This window comes from Thermobia domestica, chromosome 9, assembly GCF_964235325.1.
Source record: "Thermobia domestica chromosome 9, izTheDome1.hap1.1, whole genome shotgun sequence".
NCBI classification, from domain to species: domain Eukaryota; kingdom Metazoa; phylum Arthropoda; class Insecta; order Zygentoma; family Lepismatidae; genus Thermobia; species Thermobia domestica.
The window spans coordinates 59,138,522-59,160,396 of NC_137462.1; the positions used below are offsets into that span (position 1 = coordinate 59,138,522).

Genomic DNA, 21,875 nt, shown 5'->3' on the forward strand with positions numbered 1-21,875 from the left:
TTGAAAGATTGCCCTGATGAAGAATTCTGATATGCATCACGCAGCAAATGATGTAAAATTGTTAGAGTAATCTGATGAGCAAAACGAGCTTTTGTAATGTGAGTTATTTTCAATAAACTGTCAGTGGTTCCTGATGTTGCTACATCTGACTTGCATAAAATTTCTATCCAACCACTTCCATCTAACCATTTGCCTATAAGAGGCAGGAAGGCTTGTTTGATGTGTAACCCTCCCAGCATCAGAATTTGATGATCTTCCCCACATAACTCTGGCCAATTCCATTGAATTCATTTCCCCAAGGCAAATAGTGGTTGATCATTACAAGAACCAGAACTTGTCCTTTGTTGAGTTTGTCTGTAAGTTCTTGTATAACATTCATTCCGTGCTGTATCATAGCAACAGATTTAGAGTCTTCCTTAAACAACGGAAGCTGGCAGCATATACTTGGCATTCCTGCAGAGTTTTCAGTTTTTGAGACATGGTGTACATACCAAGTGCAAGTAGTATCATTTTTTAAGCATGCTTCAAGCCAACACTCCTCGTTTTTTTTCCTTCTGCGAAAAATCCATTTCGTGGAAAAACTTTCTCTACAAACTACGGGTTCTGTTGAGGTAAAACTGGTCCCTTATTAGTGATATAAGCAGGAGGTACTAGAGCATAATTATCGGGGAGAGCAGGAGCAGTTCTCACTTTTATATTCAAATTATCCAGTGAGACATAGTCACGTCGAATGCCAGGATTATCCTTAGAAGGATGCTGGAAAATAGAAATGCTCGTATCGTGAAAAGAATCCTTTGATGTTGTGCTAGAAGGATTGTAGTCAATATTATGTAATGCTGCAACGGTTAAAATGCCCCGACGAAGAGTGGAAGGACACACCATTTCGTCACTTTGATTTATCAAGCACTGAAAAAGACTTGAAGATGTTTCCTGTACACATGTAGACGATATACAAATGCCAAGTGAATGCAATTCATTTATGAGAGATTTTTTAGGAGTTTTAGCATAAACGCTCAGTCCAACATAGAGAGGTAGAGGTGGCTCTCAAATTGCGTTTATGCCTTGCTTCTTCTGTTTCAATATCGCCTGCTTTTTGATGGAAGTTATAAAATATAAGCTGACTAATAGTTGAAGTTGCTTGACTTGCGTTGCTATCAGGGGTGATAGATGAACCATAAAGTAACATATTAACAGCAGCTAGCTATTAGTGAAGGAGAAACAGAATCTTCCTGGCAGTGATTCTCAAATTTTCCTGCAAAATGACTCTTGCGGTTTGCCATATCCTTTCGAAGCATCTTAACAACACGACTTAGTACCATAGCATCTTCATCAATGTCTTCCTCCAGCTCACTTATTATGTCAGGTCCTTCTGAAAGCAAAACATACTCTTTGCCGGACAGATGGGCTGTTAGCTCTGGCCTGTGACGAAGAATCCTTTCACGAAATCTTGTACTGTGAACTTCTATTCCTTCTGATTCAGGCTTCTTCATAATCGTCGATAACATAATCGTACTGTTTTGTACAGTTTAAGAAGATCGCTCATTTTGAAAACAAGTCCTTTGGAATCGCTTTCTCGAAAAGATTCAGTAATATATGTAAGTGCATCGGCAAAAGCAAAACTTTCACATAATGTCCGATCGTTCTCTTCAGTTCTTCAGTGTGTTTTCTTTCTGCCTTATTATAAAAGCTAGATAAACAGTTTGCATGATACTTTGCTTCTTGGGCAATCAAATCCCCGGCACTACAAATTTCTATAATCCTTTCATCGCCTAATTTCTCAGCGCACTCTGCGACACGAACAGAAGTTCTCTTTGTGGCAACTAAGCACAATTTTCTCGCAGGTTTAGCACCGCGCTCATAGAAAAAAACGGATTTCGTCTTTCAGTGATTTATTTTCGGACTTACGCGTTCTTTTCTTTAAGGGAGCTGAGTCTTCTTCTGTTCTCCGTGGATGATAAAATCTTGTGCTCAAGTCTGTCTAATTTGTCCTTACTGTAATGTTTATAACAATTTTAGTGATATTTTTGGCTGAAATTTCTCGAAAATGTTTGCCACATCATTACCACTTGTGGATTCCGTTATCAAAGGGCGGAAGTAAGTTGGTAAAGTAGTTAATTTTGAAAAGGCTTCCAGATTCCTACCTAAGGTAAAATATCCTGAGTTTCGTCTGCTTGGATCCTTATTGTCTTTGGGAACTACAAGAGACTTGGTATCACCTTTTGGCAGCGTACGCACTTATTCCAATCTATTACAGAACTCACCTCCATTGAACTACCTCCAACAAGTTTTACCTTTTTCGAGGAAGTTGCCAATTTCCTACGATCATTAAACATGATCAATTTAGACCCACTTCATTTGAGACTATTTATCTTACATAGTCAGTAAATTAATTTACAATACTTTTAATTACAATAATTGTGGTATTTTATACCTACATAGAAAAGTGCATTTAGGATCCATGCTTAGTCTAGTGGCTTGCGCGCTTGCCTTCTGTGCGCGTAATTCCGGGTTCGATTCTCAGTGAGGGTAGAGTTGAACGAAAGTGGTTCAAGTATAATCGTATTTCACTATAATCAGTAGGTCCTCGTTTTCTTTAGCCACCAAGACGTACACGTGGGACGTTAAACTCAAACAAACAAAAAATGCATTTAGTATTATAAAAATTAATATTAAATTACTAGTTTATCAAAAAATTTGGCACAATACCTACATTAGAAAACTAAACTGAAAGCGATATTTAAAAGTAAATTAAGACTGTCGAAGATGATAAAACAAGTATATAAGGATTAAGATAAATATGATGTTTTCATGAATATATAAATGACTTTTCTCATATAACCTAAAGTGAGAGACCATTCCTATCGGGAATCGAGCTTGAACCATCTGGTTGCCAGCCAGGTATTGTACCACTTTAACTACCGAGACCGTACACAATTTTTCTGCTGATGTTGATTCATCTGGCTACCTCTTATAAGAAAAATGTTTCAAATTCCACGATTTGCATATATAGATTCATCGATTTAAACTTCTTTCTTGTAGTGAAGTGCTTTCGCTTTCAATGCTAAAAAAAAAAAAAAAAAAAAAGTTTGTTTGGAAAATGCCGGGTTCGATCTCCAGTCAGTCTATGTATTATCCAATGACGTTTTTAATCACCAAACATCAAGAAATCATACAAAGTAAAAGAAATCTTAATTGCCGGTGCATTAGATAATAACAATCTGTATTATATACAGTGATAAAACTTACCCGAATAACCATTCTATTAGAACTGGAATAGTCAGGAACAGCTTTACTTGTCACTTCTTTGTATTGATCAAATGCAGTTTCAACACTCACTATCGTCAACTAAGTTAATCTGACTGCAGCCGTAGATGTGAGTCCACTCATCGAGACAAAACAATCAGTGTTTCTTTCAGAAACAATGTTCCGGGGGCACTACTGATACTATTCTATTTATTATTATATTATAGATGTATTATTTTGGTGTTGCGGGGGGAAGGACACTCTTCCCCAAAAAAAACAGGTCTGGAAGAAATACTGAAAACAACAGGCTAATCGGTGACTTCTTGGTAACACAAGAATTGCGTAGGCGCCTCAAACTTGGCCTTTTTGTGTAATTACGAACTATTCCCGCCGAAGCATTACACGGGATTTACGTCGTTGTTACTTTCAATAGATATACCTCGACAATAGTGCTGTTGTTATTACTCAAAGTTTTTTAAACACTCAGTTCTATTTGATTCTTTAAATGTATTTCGAAACATGATTTGGAGTTCATTCCTTCCCATACTTACTCTGTGGGGCAGAAGGATGGAGGAGAGAAAAACGTTTGTTATTACTTTGTCGTACTTGTTTATAAATCTAGATACTTCAATCAATATTTCGAAAGAGACTTACCTTTATGGATGATAATTAATAGCCGCCATATTGGATTCATATAACCGTGTTGGGTCAGGCTACCTTGTGCTCTGGTGAAAATGGGACTTATGAAGAACACATCACAAGAGAATGATTTGTTTCGTACAATGCCGCATCCATCAGTGATGTTTTATTACGGTAAATGAACTCTCGTTCGAAATTTGGGAAAATCAATCGTCTCAACGAGAATCTTTAAATTGTCATAACTTCGTTGTTTATTAACCAATCTGAATGAACTATACACCAAACGAAAGATAATTTAACATTCTTTAAAAAGTTATACGACATCTTTTTCGATAATCCCAGCCGTTTACCTGTTATTTTAAAAAATACGAGTAAATTCCATCATAAGAAATGCAAAGTTCCAAATTAAATATTTTCTGTAGGGGTTAATTTCAGTGTTAGGTAAAAACTTTTGCTAATTTATTAGATCCTGTTATCTTCTACTTCGTTTAGTTTTTGAATCGTGAAGATTGGACTATTAGTTCAGAAGATATAGGCCTCTAAAACCAACACGATGAATTCGCAGAGGCGGCCATCTTTGATAGCCGCCATATTGGATTCTGGCCACCTGTCGGAGTGGGGCCACTTCGATTCCTGCTTAGTTGGATCAGGGGAACAACATAGCCTAGTGGCACCTTTTTAACACAAAGTGCAGGGTTTTGCCATTTTTTTGCCATAAGCTCCCCTACTAATTATGTTAGGTGTCATCTCGGCATTTGCCTGGTATAAATGAGTAAAATCCAGGAAAACTTCACACAGGTTGGCTGGCCTGATAAAGCTCTTACACTTTTTCGACCGTATGGCTTCACACGAAATCGAATCCAGAACCGCACGCACCAAAGACGAGAGCATTAGCGACTACGCTAAGCGGTGCCATATGGCCTATGTTAAGTCCAAGCTCTCAGTTCATATTATCTACTTTTGCTCCTTTTAAAAAAAAAAGAAAAAAAAGAAAAAAGAAATAAGAAAAGAAAAGCAGGAACTCAGCACTGTTAAGTAATAGTACACAAAAATACTTTTAAATCACACTTTCATAATATGAATACTTCAAATTACTCACCACTTGCGCATTATAATGGACGCTCCCAAAGCGAATGAAAACACGAGAGTCTCCAGTCCAGGATGCAGGAACGAAGAATTCTCTGTCATACCACACCCATCCGAAATAGTCTCTGACAGTAGCATTCTGAGTGATGTCGTTGTAGCTTGATGGTACAGGCATCGGGATAACTTCTCCAGTCTAACAAATAAAGATAGAAGTTACATTACTCAAAAAAAATTCGTGATGCAACGAGGAACGTAAACTCTTAAATCACACGAAGCATATAAAGTTGTTAATGAAAAAGCAATTGATTTCTAAACGTTGAAATTGTTTATGTACGAGAATCACGCGATTTATTGAGTTGAAATTCATACTAAACTATACCTATGCGACTTATTGAGTTCAAATTCATACTAAAATACACCTATGCGACTTGTATTGACTTGAAATTTATATTAAAGTACATCTATGCGACTTATTGAGTTAAAATTCATACTAAAGTACACCTATGCAACTTATTGAGTTGAAATTTATACTAAAGTACACCTATACGACTTATTGAGTTGGAATTCCTATTAAAGTACACCTATGCGACTTATTGAGTTGAAATTTATACTAAAGTACACCTATGCGACTTGTTGAGTCGAAATTTATACTAAGGTACATATGTGCGACTTATTGAGTTGAAATTTATACTAAAGTACATATATGCGGCTTAAGGAGTTGAAATTCATACTAAAGAACATATATGCGACTTATTGAGTTGAAATCCACACTAAGTACACCTATGCGACTTATAGAGTTGGAATTCACACTAAAGTACACCTATGCGACTTATTGAGTTGAAAATCATACTAAAGTACACCTATGCGACTTATTCAGTTGAAAATCATACTAAAGTACACCTATGCGACTTATTGATTTGAAATTCATACTAAAGTACACAAATGTGACTTATTGAGTTGAAATTCATATTAAAGTACACCTATGCGACTTATTGAGTTGAAATTCATACTAAAGTACTCCTATCCGACTTATTGAGTTAAAATTCATACTAAAGTACACTTATGCAACTTATTGAGTTGAAATTTATACTAAAGTACACCTATGCGACTTATTCAGTTGAAAATCATACTAAAGTACACCTGTGCGACTTATTCAGTTGAAAATCATACTAAAGTACACCTATGCGACTTATTGATTTGAAATTCATACTAAAGTACACAAATGCGACTTATTGAGTTGAAATTCATATTAAAGTACACCTATGCGACTTTTGAGTTCCAATTCATACTAAAGTACTCCTATCCGACTTATTGTGTTGAAATTCATATTAAAGTGCACGTATGCGACTTATTGTGTTGAAATTCATACTAAAGTACATCTATCCGACTTATTGAGTTGAAATTCATACTGAAGTAGACTGTCATCAAAAATCACTCAAGATTATGGTTAAGGGAGACGAATGATTAGGGTAACTGAATGTTGATGGAAGAATTAAGGGAATGAGAATGTTGGAGAAAACGGGAGTACTCTGAGAAACCCACAAACGCGATGTACTCCATCACGAAGTTACTTCACCGGGGATCGAACCAGGGACCCCACGCACCTTATTATGTTAAAACAAAATTATACGCGTGAGTGTAAAAACTCAGTTTACAAGTTGTTTTCAAGAAGTGGAGGCCACGGTGGCTCAGTGGTAGAGCGATTTCCTCTGCAGCGTGGGCTCCAGGGTTCGATCCTCGGCCAGGTAATTTTGTTGTGAACAACATCGTGTTCATAGATTTTCTCGCGATACTCCCCACATTTTCATTCCATCATCATTCACTTGCTTTAATCAACCATCTCCCTTAGCCTAACCGGTATGAACGTGGGACGTTAAACTTAAAAATTTCATTTTCATTTGTTCTTCAAGAAAATGGAGAAAAACTAATTACTTTGTAAACCTAAAAAATTATGCTGTACGAGAATCAGGCCACCAGTTGTTCATTATGCCACTGACAAGATGACAGTATATAGTGCGGTTAATGAAATATATCATAAAATTTTCATTAAACCTTAAAGTTTAATTTCTGTTGAACTAAAATATTATCCAAAGTCAATATATCACATCGAGCAGTGGCGGATCTGGAAGGAAAAAAGTGAGGGTGCAGCCAGAATCCAAACTATGATAGGTAGGCTATATCTCGAGTTTATAAAATTTCAAAAATATATAAATAATAGCTTAAATTAATTTTGTCACTCAAAAAAAACTGGGAAGCCTAGGCTCCGCCACTGACATCGAGTGACAGAAGATAGGGTTCAGGATAAATTCTCATGAGTAGGTTTTGAAAAATCGAAAAACTAACTTCTATGGCGCTGAAAAATGTCATTTGTTGTCAATAGAAATTTATAGTTTTTTAAGAAAGAAATTATTATTTACGTGGCAAAAATACAGTGTTAACTAGTAAGTACGATAATTTACAACAAAAAAATAACAGTTCTTTACCTCTCGTAGACTTCGTGAATACCATTTATCACGAAATCCAACTTGTTCATCTCCAGCTAACGATGTACGAAAATTCCAAACTCCATCCAGAGATTTCACTTCTCGTGTTTCCGATTCCTGCGGATAGAGGATGCCTTGCATAGTGGCGCCTCTAGTGATAAAATTCGAAACTACTAGTAGAATGATCGTTGATGCCTGCATAGTGCTGCCGATGCTGTAAACGAGAGAAAATATGAAAGAAGTGCTTTTTGTTTCACATCACGAGTATAGGTCCAATATTCTAAACAGAAGCGATTTAACTGTTCTAGTTCCACTATGGGGGTAAGGGAAGAGATGTAATCTACTCTTGGGATGTTGAATCTTTATTTAAAAAAAAAAAAAAAAAAAAAACAATCTCTGAATCTGTCCATATAGGGGAGACCGGGGTATTCACGAACACTTAAGCTTTGATTATAAATAACTCTTTTGTTTTTTAAGATAAATTTAAGATTTTCTGTGTATGGAAAGCTTGGACTCTTTCCTGTTTACTAAAGTGCAAATAAAAGTCAAAATTAACATTTTTCAGCAAATCAGTAAGATGTTTCAAAAAATATATCTATGTTCGGGATTGCCCCACTGATCGGGGTAATTTCGAACATACTGTTTACTTTAAACTTTCCTTTACGAAACAAGCGAAATGCATTAAAATGCATTAACAATATACCGTAATTTAATATTTAAATCTTTAATAAGAATTATAATCACAGACATAACTAATAAATATACGGTGTAGCAAATAATAAATATAGCGAACTATTCTAATTAATAAAGCTAATAATGCTTATTACCAAGACATCATCTATTTCCCAAACCAATTTCATTAACTTATTACTTTTTTTAAAAAAAAAAAAAATTTATTTCACACCATGATGCAATCCCGAACACCCCGGGGTAATGAGGAACATTATGTCAGGCGTTTCCGCATCAGACACCATTTTATTGTTCAAGTTGAAACTAATTATTGACTCCATATAGGCTAGTAAGGTTACAAAGAACTAATGCTCAAGTATAGGAGAATATATAGCCTCATTGGTAACAATATAGATAAGATAAGAGCCAACTTACTTTGCTCACATTGTTGAATCAATGTTATAAGTGAATCGACAAAAACAACAAATCGTCTTCTTCCTGACAATCTACTCAACTGACTGTCACCAAATTTATGCTACACTTCTCCAGGTCTCTCCGCTAGCGTGCAACAAAATCGTATGTTTTCTAACAAGCTTCCCTGGGTTTCCACTACAGGGCGTACCAAAAGTTTGAAGCCAACTCCGTTATGAATAAAAATACGAAAAAAACGGAAAGTTATTAAATATACTGTATGCGGTTTTCATTCTAAAAAGATAGGACATTTTCCTATCGCAGAAGCTATCTCGACTCCACACTAGTAAGGTACTCTATTATGGACCTCTCATGAGTCATGGTTGCCAACCGTCCGGTACTTTATCGAACTTTTCGGCTTTTGACCTCCTTGTCTGGTCTCTGGTACGACCTCAAAACCGGATGTTGAATATCTGTTTTTTTTTTGTTTTTTTTTTACTAGTCCTATTCTCTGTTCTATTCAGATTACTTTTTTTAATTCCATAGAAAGTAGATTTAGTTGAATCTGGATTCTAAAATGAACCGCATTTGACAACCGGCTGATCAGGAACGTGGCCCACTTCCATTCCGCAACGAATTTCTTGTTCCGTCGCAGCGATGTTATCGCCTGCGAGGTGGCAGTGATGCCAATTTCGCCTATTTTTGTCTAAATCTAGCATATTTGGAGAGGTATTTAGCTATACAAATATATGAAATGCGTTTAGCCTTAAATAGAGCTTATTTTATGAAACTCTTATTTTTGGCCTTTTTTTATTAGCCATTAAATGATTTCTAAAAATACTTTTTTTCTTTGAAAATAAAGTATAAACTTGAAAAATAAGCCTATCTTTCATTATTTACAATCGTATTATTGATATTAGACTTCAAAAATTATATATGCCGACTCAACCAAAACTGGACTTATAAACAAGTTTAATAAATGCTTCAAAAGTAACTAAAATTATTAAATTCTTCAAATTCCGAATCGCTCAATTTTACGTGAAGTAACCACTTTTCGCTTGTTCACATTTTTAATGAGCAATGATGTCACAATCTTAAGAGTATACGTCCTCCGGGAGTGTGTCCGGTATCTCGATTTTCAAAAGTTGGCAACGCTACTCATGGCGGGAAAGGGTTTTGATAATTTCTTGATTAAATTAAGAAAAAAAAATAATCAGGCCATGAATTTTATACATAAATTTACAAAATGAGACAAACATTTTTCGAAATTCTAGTCGAGACGAGACCAGCAATTCCAATTGTTCGTCTTGTTTCGTCTCGTGGGCAGGACTAAATGGAACGAGGATAGAACAACAAATAATTTGCATCCTTCACCAGGAATGAAACTTCGGTCGTCCAATTGGTAGCTAGGTGCCTTACCGAGTACGACTCTATTTCTATGTACGAATAGAAATAGAGCACAAGAGATGCTACTGGTAAATACTGTATAATTATGGTTGGGGAAAAATCAGTAAATCCTTAACACCTTATCCTAGTAGCAGAGAACAACTTGCAAATCACTTGCTATAAGCTTGAATTGCAAGTCGGCCAAGTTTGCATCCAGCTCGACTGGAAAACGTGCAAGCATGCCGCAAGCTTGATTCCAGTAACGAAGTTGCGTGGGGGCAACATTGCATTTAGTGTTCCATTCAAGCTTCACGCAATCGTTTTAGAAGTCAAGTCAATAGCCAATGAACGGCCAGTGATGCTATGACGCTCTGCGAAAGGACCTAAAGCATCACTTACAATACAACAAAAAACAGATTGTATGAAAGCATGCGTTTCAAGTGCAAGTGTAGAAAGCCAAAAGCCAAGCACGCGCCAACTGGCCGAAAGCTTTCTTTCTACTATTATAGTTTTGAAAATTATTTTAAGAAATACTCCGCCGGATAAGGCAAGACTATACAGGTGCAGTATACTAAGAACATATTCCTTCACTCAGTTTGCAGTTGAACCCTTCCAAAATCTTTTCTTGGAATAAATATACATTCCAGAGACGTTTCAGAAGTCATGACGATAGTAGTGGTATCTATTGTCTTCCAAACCAGTTTGTAGTCTATTCAGGGGCGCACCCAGAAATTTTTGTTGGGAAGGGTTCAAGCTTTGGAGAAAGTCCAATACTACAAGCCAATACGTCTATGTACTACTGGACGGTTATTATTCTGCACCAATAAAGACGATAAGTAATTGTAAAATGCTTCCACCTATATTTTCAATTTTAAAAAAATGATACAACTAGATTGTTTTTATAAGAGAAAGAGTATAGATGAACTGTAAAATCAAATGTTCATGCTATCAATCATTTTCCTGTTCAACAAGCGTAGTTTTATTGAGAAATGTATGTTGAGTTAAGAAGTTCTGAGAGGATGCCCGGGCCCAATGGACTCCCTATGGGTGTACCCAGGCCCGTATCCACGGGGGGCTAGGGGGCCGCCCCCCCTAAACTTTGGCTGGCCCCCTAAAAGTTTCACGGTAGGCTTGCAAATGAACTATAATATGGTGATGAAGTATAATATGATTTGGTCGGGCCCCACTAACTTCTACCGGGCCCCCCCTAAATTTTTGGGCTGGCTACGGGCCTGGGTGTACCCCTGAGTCTTGATTCCAAAATGTTCTATTTTATTAGTGGAATATATTTAAGAACCTGCTTATAACGATATGACATGCTTATTTCCTCAGGAAAATATTTCGGGAAGTCTAGGATATGAAATATTTTTAATATAACCATTGTTCGAAGTGGAAAGAAAGCAGAGGTGGTATGTTTTATTTCGATTTTGACTCGACGTACCGGCTATCTAAATGTTGAAATTCAATGAGGGTATGTTGCCTAAAAGATGGCATTTCAATTTACATAATGACTAAAAAAAAAAAAAAAAAAAGCATTGGAGAGTTTCTCTGTAGTTACGGAAGGGAGGAACATGGAGAGACTTTAATCCCCCGCCAACTGATCTCTGAAAAAAGTAAAAACATATCCTCTTATGTTGAGTTGCATTATGGAAAATTATTCACGAAAATGTTCAAAAACTGATTTTTTTTATATTAACAATTTCCTGTGGGGAAAACTACCGAACCCTCCACTCGATTGAGGGGTATTCCAAACCCCTGGAAGATCGGCCCATGCTGAATCCACGACTTTATATGCATTAAGACAAGAAGACACACACATACATAAGAAAGAAACAATTCAATATGGCACATCAAACTATAAACCAAATTAACTTCTTTGAAGATACGTCATTTTAAGTAGGAAAAAAATAACAAAAATGTCGGTGTTGTCAACTTAGACATTATTTCTACATAAGAAATAATTTTTTTTTTTTTTTTTTTTTTTTTTTAGGTGCAAAGCTATTCCTCAATCACTGTGTATACAAGTGGATTTATTAAAGCTATTCAGCATCTACTTTCCAGTAGGGATGCGTTCGAGTCGAGTCGAGTCGAGATTTAAGCCTGTCTCGACTCGACTCGAGAAAATGTTGTCTCGACTCGTGTCTCGACTCGAAAATATGTTGCTGTCTCGACTCGTGTCTCGACTCGACAGTCTCTGTCTCGACTCGACTCGAATTCGAGTCGAGACGTCTCGAAATTCGAGTCGAGACAAAATATACGAGTTAAAATATACACACACATCAGCCAGACCGTTATGACTACCTACCTAATTGTTAGTATATCCACCTTTTGGCATGAATAACAACGGCAGCGCGTCCTGGCATGGTCGCAATGTTCCTCGGTGGGTCGCTGGAGAGAGTTGGCACCACATATGCACACACAGATCATCTAATTCCCGTAAATTCCGGGGAGGGGGTGATGCACCCTCACGTCACGTTCAATCACATCCCAGATGTGTTCGATTGGGTTCAGATCCGGAGAGTTTGGGGGCCAGCACATCACTTGGAACTCGCTCCTGTGTTCCTCGAACCACTCCATCACACTCCTGGCCTTGCGACATGGTGCATTATCTTGTCGAAAAATGCCACTACCGATGGGAAACATGGCCGTCATGAAGGGGTGTACGTAGTCTGCAAGCAGCGTGCGATACCTCGGCCGTCATGGTGCTTTGCTCAAGCTCCACTAGACACATAGATGCTCTTCTGAATGTTCCCCAGATAATAATGAAGCCGCAGCCAGTTTGTCTCCGTCCCGCAGTACAGATGTCAAGGAGCTGTTCCCTATGAACACTACGAATTCGCACCCTCACATCGTCATGATGAAGATGATATCGGGATTCATCAGACAATGCAACGCTCTGCCATTGTGCCAAGGTCTAGTGGCGATGGTCACGTGTTCATTTTAGTTATAGTTGCCGATGTCGTGGTGTTAACATTCGCCATCGTTAGGAGTGTGTGTTCAGACTAGTGTTGTGAAGGCCTGTGAAAAAAACGGAAATTATGGGTTAAAAAAACAGTGTTTCTACTGTTTTTCCGAGCTGGGGAAAAAACGGAAAATTTGGGAATTATCAGAATCATCATTTAATCACAGAATCATTTTAGTTAATATGTTAAATCAAACATATATTTCATAGAGATATCTTGATTGTTCTATGTAAAATTCCGGAAATTTTGAAACCATTAGAAAAAATCGTTTATTCGGAAATATTGGCAAAAACAGGAAAATGTAGTTTAAAAACTATTTGTTTGCCTGATGCTAGTAATCTTACTTGCTGTAACATGTCTGCAACATATACAGTGGGAAGTCGAAAATCCGAACTAATTAGGACCACAGGTATTCGGATTTTCAAATTGTTCGGATTTTCGAAAATGATCAAGAAAATGCCATTTAGGCTTACATACTGTACGGTATGTTCTTCTATCGATACAGTGGTTATTCAGTACATACAGTAATTACAATACCGTACGTAAGGCTACTTACATTTAATGTTTCTGAAGAACTTGCTTGTACTCTAAATAACACTGTTCTTGTAAGTCACACTTAAAACTTATAGGCCTAAGAAAAAATAAAAATAAAAATACATGACAAACAATTACATATAAATGAACTTTTGTAAAAACACTGACTTCACATAACGTCGATGGACACGCTATTGTTTGTTTATCGCTAGCGTTAAGACAAAATGTAAAAAGCTTCTAGGGACCGCATTCGGATTTTTGACGTTAGGATTATCGACGTCCTACTGTATATACAATGTATTTCGCTAACGGAAAAATACTTAAAGCAACAGGTTTTAATTCTACTTTACACACATATACCGCACAAGTGAGTAAATTCGAGCAGCGAGAAATATATTAAATGAAACTTCCGTTAGTTATTATCACAGACTAGCAGAATATCCATTCTTCGCACGGGGAGAATACGTTTCATTTTGGACACAAAGGGCACCAAAACTGTCACTAATGAACTTGTGGAGCCCCAAAACTATGAATTTGACATTAATATCGATAATTTTCAATTATCTTTACATGTCACCATCCTCCTTAGAGTACTAATGGGGCTGAATTTGTGGATTTAAACGGCATCTTCTGCTCCTCTCAACGAGTATGGATTCGAGACCATTTTCGATCATGTACAGAGGCGGATCCAAGGGGGCTATAGCCCCCCCCTTCACACTCAAGTATACACTGCATAAAATGGGCTTCAATCCTGCTTTACACTGGATAAAACTGCAAACTATGGCTTAGCCCCTCCCTTGATCATATCCTGAATCCGCCACTATATATATATATATATATATATATATATATAATGCTCAAAAAAATTAGGGGTTCAGCTGAAATATCACACAAGACCTTAAGATAGTGTATGAATAAGCTTGTGTTTGACTCATATATATCATACAAGAAGGAATGCTTTAAGATACACTAGAAAAATGGGGCACATACTGGTGTTGGGGCACTGAAAACCTTGTTCACATGGCTCATGACACAAGACGGTTATGTGTGCATCTCTCGAACTGCCCATAAACAGGCAAAGCAACAACACTGATTGTTCCTTAATATGCCATATGATCACTTCGAATAGCCAACAGAGCCTCGCACCTGCGTGGCATGGATTCAATCAGATTATCGATGAGTTCTTGGGGGATGTTGTGCTACTCATCCAGAAGAGCGACTTCCAGCTCTGGAATGGTTGTTGGATTTACTGGCCTAGCGGCAATTCGTCTGTCAAGAATATCCCAGACATGCTCAAATGGAACGAGATCCGGAGAGCATGCTAGCCACTTCATCCGAGTGATACCCTCAGCATCTCATCCACTAACCGAGTTCTGTGAGGACAAGTATCCATAAAAAGGAACGAATCACCAATGGCACCAGCATAAGGAAGAACAAGAGTTTTCATGATCTCATCCCTATATCTGAGAGCCGTCAAAGAGCCATTTCGGATGATGTGGAGCTCAGTACGCTCACCAATGCTGATTCCTGCCTACACCATCAGTCCACCACTATGATACTGGGATCTTTCTCGCACAAACATGCAATTGTGTCGTGTTCCACACTCTCTCCAGATGAAAACACGTCGATTATTAGGCTCTACACTGAATCGAGACTCATCAGAGAACAAAACATTGCCCCATTCATTGCGTCCCCACCCACGATGTTCCTCCGCCTACGCTCTTCGATCAACACGGTGTCGTGCAGTTAATGGGACACACACCATAGGCCTACGCGTGTAGAGACCACCTTCTCGAAGGCGATTGCGGACCGTTTGAGTAGATATTATGCGTCCTGTTGTTGTTCGGAAGGCTCGCGGTAGCAGAGTTGTATTCTGGTTTCGACGGGCTGTTAACAACAGATAACGATCGTCTCTGGCTTTAGTTGCTAGTGGACGGTCCTGTCCTTGTCTTCTTCGAACACTTCCAGTTGTTTGAAATCGATTCCACAATCGGGAAATCACACTTTGTGCCACTCCTATGGCATGTGCCACCTCCCGCCATGACTGACCAGCTTCCAACCTCATTGGGGGCCGCGGTGGCTCAGTGGTAGAGCGTTCACCTCTGATGTTTGGGGTCCCGGGTTCGATTCCAGCCCCTGCCAAGTGAACTTTGTGGTGTACAAACACCGTGTGCGTGGGTTTTCTCGGGGTTGTCCCGTTTCCTCCCACTTTCTTCATTCCACCCTTTCACTCATCTCTCATCATCACCGTCTCCTTTAGCCTAACCGGCATAACCGTGGGACGTAGAAACTTAAAGATTTTTCCCGGCCCGCATACAATTATAGCTGAATTTGCATATCACCGCTAATGGAATTGTCACCATTGATTTCAGCGACTGCGAAAACTATGGATTTGACACTAATATCGGTCATTTTGGATTACTTTTACTTGTCTCGGTATCCGATCCCCCCGGTGACCCCCGGCCCGAATAGGGTGAATTTGTAAGTTAATGTGATCAGAGTTTCAGCGACCGCGAAAACTACGAATTCGACAGTAATATCGGCCATTTTCTACCACTTTTACATGCCCCTGTAAGCGCCCCTTGAGACCTCCTGGTCCGAATTAAAAAAAAAAAAAAGATTCGTCTTGATCTGGGGCCTGGTCCAGGGTACCCCTGACTAAAATTTGGTAACTCTCGGTCCACTCGTCTGGTCCCCAGGCCACATACAAACAGACAAACACAAACAAACTACTTATTTTATATATATTAGACTAGATAGATTCTTGCAAATTATGCCAGATTTTCATATTATCTTTCCGAACTCATTTTAAAGACCCGCTCCTACTTATCTTTATATATATTTACGCAGTATCTCTATATTTATATCTATCTATATCTATATATGTATATAACAAACGTAGGAATTACACCCTCAATAACGCTCCTGGAGGACCCCTTTCTCAAAAAAAAAAAAATGCTGGGGAAACACTTATAGAAACTTCATTTTTCGTGCCAGACGATTACCGAGACCTGGTGAACAAAAAAAAAAAAAAATTAGCGATCGAATTAAAAAAAAAAATAGTTCTCCATAATAGTATTCACTGGGAATATTGTTATAAAATTTAAATTTTATGGGTAAATCAGTAGACTTTGAATACATCCACATCGTATCCACTAAGTTGCGAAATTGTGTACCTCCAGACATGGGCGGCCGAAGAAAATTTTCTAGGGGGGCATCTTCAATGTTTGCTATATTAGTCTGGCATTTAATGTGCATGATTTGTTATATTATGTGTACATTTTCGTGAGCCAAGGAGGTTCATTCTTATCAAACACGGAGATTATGAAGGAGCAGATCTACTGCACAAAATATAATAAAAACATCTCTTTCGGATTTCTATCATCCCGCAGTCCAACCCCGAGACGGAAACATAAGAGATAGGCTTTTTGTTTTTAAACAAGATAACGTGCCTAGCGAATGCTTTACATTGTGAAGATTATATTAGTGAAAATTAAACGAATATAATTTTACAACTTAATATACATATCACTAAATGTTGAGCTCCCCGTTGCTATGTGGTTAGCGTATGCGCCTTTCTCGAACGAGGTTTGATTCATGGTAGGAGCTCATGTGTTTCAAATCCGACTTTAAACTGTACGTTCACGTCTTGTAGAGCTTTGCTCCTGAAAACGACGCTAAACTATAATCTAATTTAATATTACTAAATATTAAAAAATAATGACTTACCAAGGTGACGTCAATTTGGCAGTCATCAAATCCATTTTATACTTTCACTTAATCCAGTGGATATTAATATAACAATTACAAGACACACGTCATCATCTTCTTATGTATCTGCATTATTTAATTCATCCATAGATTTGTTATTTGTACGCATCATTCATTTTTGCATTTTCGGGAGGGTTCAGGGTTCTTTCTTCATTTAAAGAGTCGGTTCTCTGTATTGGAAAGAGAATCAGGGGAAGAAATATATACAAAACATGCCGCTTCCGACGCAGCACTGAAGCATTTCTTTTAGCGGTCATACCCCCCTCCCCTCTCAAGTTGTAAAGTGAGAAGGGACAGAAACATTCCAGACACTCATGGTTCAGTTGAAAATAATAAAACTATGGGTAAGTAAACATCTTGTACAGAGTCACGTTTTGCTTATTTTTGAACATTTCTGTGAATTCAACAATACAACAGCGGAAATACTAACTGGTTTTATTACTCCAACCATCGCTTCAACTAAGGGTAGTTCCCAACGCTCAGTGAGCCATCTAAATTTTCGTTCTTTTTCTGTTCTCCAGAGGAAAAAATGAGATTTTGCCAAGATGCTAAAGTCAAGATGCTAGATGCTAGATGGGAGTGAATTATGCTAGATCTAGCACCAAGATGCTAGATATGGCTTCACTGGCGGGCTTCGATATCTACAGAACTTTCTGCCAAAGCATACAAAAAACACAAAGCACAATAGTTTCGATAACATCTGTGTGGTCCTTCGGTAGGCTACACATCCGGTAAGAAGCTCAATCCAAAGAGTAGTTTGCACTGCACCCGTAGCCGGCTAACAAAAGACTCGTAGCCGGCTTGTATAGATAATTGAGTTCAAATTTTCAAGTATCCATTTACTGAATGCCCATATCGTGTATGCATGCATTTGCATGCATTATTTAATAAGTAAATAAAGTACACACACAATTAATTATGTCAGTGATAAACGATGTTTATTAAAAAAAAAAAACCTCTCCAAACAATGAAGATTAATCTTAGACTGGAGAAATGGTTATCCTTCGTTTTCATTATCATTTGGCCATGAAACAAACGCCTAACAGATATACAACCCCTATATACAACTATGTGATGTTGGAATATATAACTCGTAGGGTATGATGCTTTACTTTTTCAAAAATTTCAGTACTTCTAGTGAAATGAAATCTTTAGTTTTACGTCCTACGGTTATGCCGGTTAGGCTAAAGGAGACGGTGATGATGAGAAATGAATGAAATGGTGGAATGAAGAAAGTGGGAGGAAACGGGAGAACCCCGAGAAAACTCACGAGCAAGGTGTTTGTCCACCACAAAGTCCACACGGCGCGATCTGGGATCAAACCAGGAACCCCATGCACCGGAGGTGAACGTCCTACCACTGAGCCACCGCGCCCCCACAGTACTTCTTGTGTACCCCTATAAATGCAATAAAGAACTAATGGCCATTTTTTTTTTTTTTTTACAAAAATATTCAATTAGAACTGGACAATTTGCATAAAATTTGGAATCGACAAATGAAAACGGCACGTTTCTAGCACTTGTGGGTTGCAGGTCTCATTGTTGAAAGGATTGGAGACAAACATATAAACTTTTCTGTTTGGAGAAACATATACGCGTAAATCTAGTATTTTAATATATAGATAATAATTGGAATAATTTTATTTTCGAGTGCTATTTTTTAATATTCGCAATATTGAAATTTTTGAACTTAAATTTTTCCCGTGTTTGAAAAAAAAAAAGATATCATTACTAGTAAAATTAACCAAATACAAACATATTTATTTTTTTCAATTTTTTCAGAAAATCGAAAAAAACGTTTTTTAAGAAAAAACAGGTTCAAAATTTCCGGAAATTTGACAAAACTAGTTCAGATACACTTGTACTTTGCCCAGCATTAAACTCTGATCTTAGTTCCGACGCAGTTCGCCACCTGTTCTGTTTTACCAATCTGCCCAGACTAGAACGTTCGACATCTGTAATGAGGTGGGGGCACCCAACCCCTCGACATTTGGACGTCTTTTCCCCTTGGTTTCGCCACTTGCTGAAGACAATCACCACAGCACTCCTCGAACACCTGACAAGTCCTGCAGTTTCCGAAATACTCGCGCCGAGTGTTTCTGAGCGAGCACTTTCTTCAAAATAATATTAAAAATTATAGAAAAATTTTCGAGACATTCGAGTCGAGTCTAGATTTTTAGCAGCTGTCTCGACTCGACTCGAGTCTCGACTCGAAAATTCGAGTCGAGAAATACGTTTGTCTCGACTCGTCTCGAATTTTACAAAGTGTGTCTCGACTCGAATCTCGACTCGAATTCGAGTCGAGTCGAGTCGAGATTCGAGACATGTCTCGACTCGTGCGCATCCCTACTTTCCAGTGACGGTATGTCTTGATCACTGAAAAACCAGACGCGGTAAGCCTATATTACGGAAAAATCAGAGACGGTATGGCAAACCACTGCATACCGTCTCACTTCGACCACTGAATATAACGCAAAAAAAAATTGAGCAATAGAAAAATAAAATATTAATAATTAAGCACACTCTTTTCGCTAGGAATGCAAAATTATATCGAGCTTCCTTCTCTGTATGGATGACGAATCTAACAATTTTTATTTCAATCGCAAGTAGGTTAAAAAAAATTAACATGTTCTGTGTATATACAGAGCAAGTTAAAATGATGGACCCGATTTTAGTAATTTATTCTGTGAAATTTAATAAGCACATGTTATTGTGAGATATACGTTTTCAAAAGTTTAGTTTACACGCAATGTTTCCACTTTCAACCACTAAGAGTCAGCAGTGAACACGAAATAAATTGCGTACATTAACCGCAACTTGCAGTGGTGGCACTACAGGGGGAAAGGGGGGCAACCGCCGCCCCAATATTTTCTCTCGCTCCTCTTTCGCCCGCCCCCATTTTTCTATGTTTAACCGGTAAACTCATGTTCACAAACTACTGCTGTAGAATTTGCCACTGAAATCTATATGACATTTAAATCTTTGTTGTTCATTGACATGTTAACAGATATAGAAGCTACCTTTGTTTATTAACGCGCATTCTTTAATGCTGGTTCTGATTCCCAATTAACTAAGCTCTTCTGAGTGGCTAACCACTGAGTATTTGCATATTTCCATGTTTTATGTTGAACATTTACAATCTGTTTGTACTTTCGTCTATTGATAACTATTGATAAACTGCAGCCATATATGTGTCATAGAGTTAATACTGATACTATGTGTATAATCGGGAAATGTATATTTCTGGTAAATTTCATAGGAAAAGAATTATAAATACGAAAATTAGAATGAGTAAAACAAAATGTAGCTAAATGAACAAGAAAGATTTATTTTCGTTTTATTGTTCTTATTTACTGCTCTTCTGGCATGAAGTTTACCACATACATGTCTTTGGTGATTATACACATACCAATGGGGCTGCGCTGGCTCAGTGGTTGAGCGTTCTCCTCTTGAGTATGAGATTCTTGGTTCGATCCCAGTTCGCGCCAAGTGAACTTTGTGGTGGACAAACAGCGTGTACGTTTGTTTTCTGGGGGTTCTCTCGTTTAATTCCACTTTATTCATTCTACCATTTCATTCATTTCCCATCATTACCGTCTCCTTTAGCTTAGCCGGCACAAACGTGGGACGTAAAACTTAAAAATTTCATTTTATAGATACTAACATTATAAGAAATACCAGGCAAAATCGTTATCAAATTATATTCCTACAATAACATCTTTATAAACATGCGACAATCATTTGGTACATGACTGTGCATTTTTACAGCATGTAGGCTGTAGGTTTGGTGTAAGTTTACGTACAAGTTTACTTTTGGCGCACCACTTGAAAAATTATAATTCATTAATTTTCTTCTTATTGTTCTCTAAAAGGTTGCCACTGGGCGAGATGCAAATATCCCACTTGGCATAGATAAAATTCGAGGGATCCACAAGAAGTAATTGGTGAAAATTACAATTGTTTTAAAATTTGCATATAAATACGGCTTTAGGATAGCATAAAAACTATAGTCGAAAAAACACAAAGCAACCTGTGCTAGGTGGTCATTAAAAAGCACGAATGCTATCTAAACGAGTCAGCGCAGAGCGAGGCTGGTGAGTGCGTCCGTAGGGAGCGGGCGCGTCAGCGATGGGGTATGCGAGCAAGTGAGGATATTGGGAAGAAGTGGATTTTGGCAATGATACGAGTTTCAATAGTACTTGTCATGGTTTCATCATATTAGTAACGCTTCACTTGTAAACATAAAATACAGATCCTGTACATTGTGCAGAAATATGCCGCCGGTGGAAAATAGCAATTAATAGAGCCATCTTTCATTTGCATTCACTCATTTTAAACCGTTGTAAATCTCTTGTAATGATCTTACACTAGTAACCCTACAATTGTGAACCTAAAATATAGCTGTATTACTTTGTATTTAATTCGGTCACTTGCAGAAATTTGTTCATTATAGACATGTCTTTTAATGCAAAGTATTAAATTTTACGTAAATTTTCCAAAATGTGGTGCGCCAAAACTACAAATGAATCTAAGTTTATGTTCCTGTGTTGTGCCTCCATTAAAGTGTGTCCAGAAACGTGTCGAAGTTCATTTTCTTCCTACAAGCATAAAGCTGGGCAGTCAGAAATAAATTGGATTGGTAGATGCTCAGAATTAAATAATAATAATAATAATAATAATAATAATAATAA

The 21,875-nt window shown here is 37.6% G+C and overlaps 1 protein-coding gene across 3 annotated transcripts in view; it reads right to left on the reverse strand.

Moving 5' to 3' along the window:
* LOC145694680 (beta-glucuronidase-like) overlaps positions 1–21,875 on the reverse strand; it is a 353,601-nt gene that overhangs the window by 113,359 nt on the left and 218,367 nt on the right. For all 3 annotated transcript variants that reach the window (XM_081771182.1, XM_081771183.1, XM_081771181.1), the window contains exons 2-3: positions 7,452–7,665; positions 4,982–5,161 (exon numbers count right to left, since the gene is read on the reverse strand). In XM_081771182.1, the coding sequence (XP_081627308.1) occupies positions 4,982–5,161; positions 7,452–7,652 (381 nt within the window). In that variant the 5' untranslated portion in view covers positions 7,653–7,665. The remainder of the gene's footprint in view (positions 1–4,981; positions 5,162–7,451; positions 7,666–21,875) is intronic.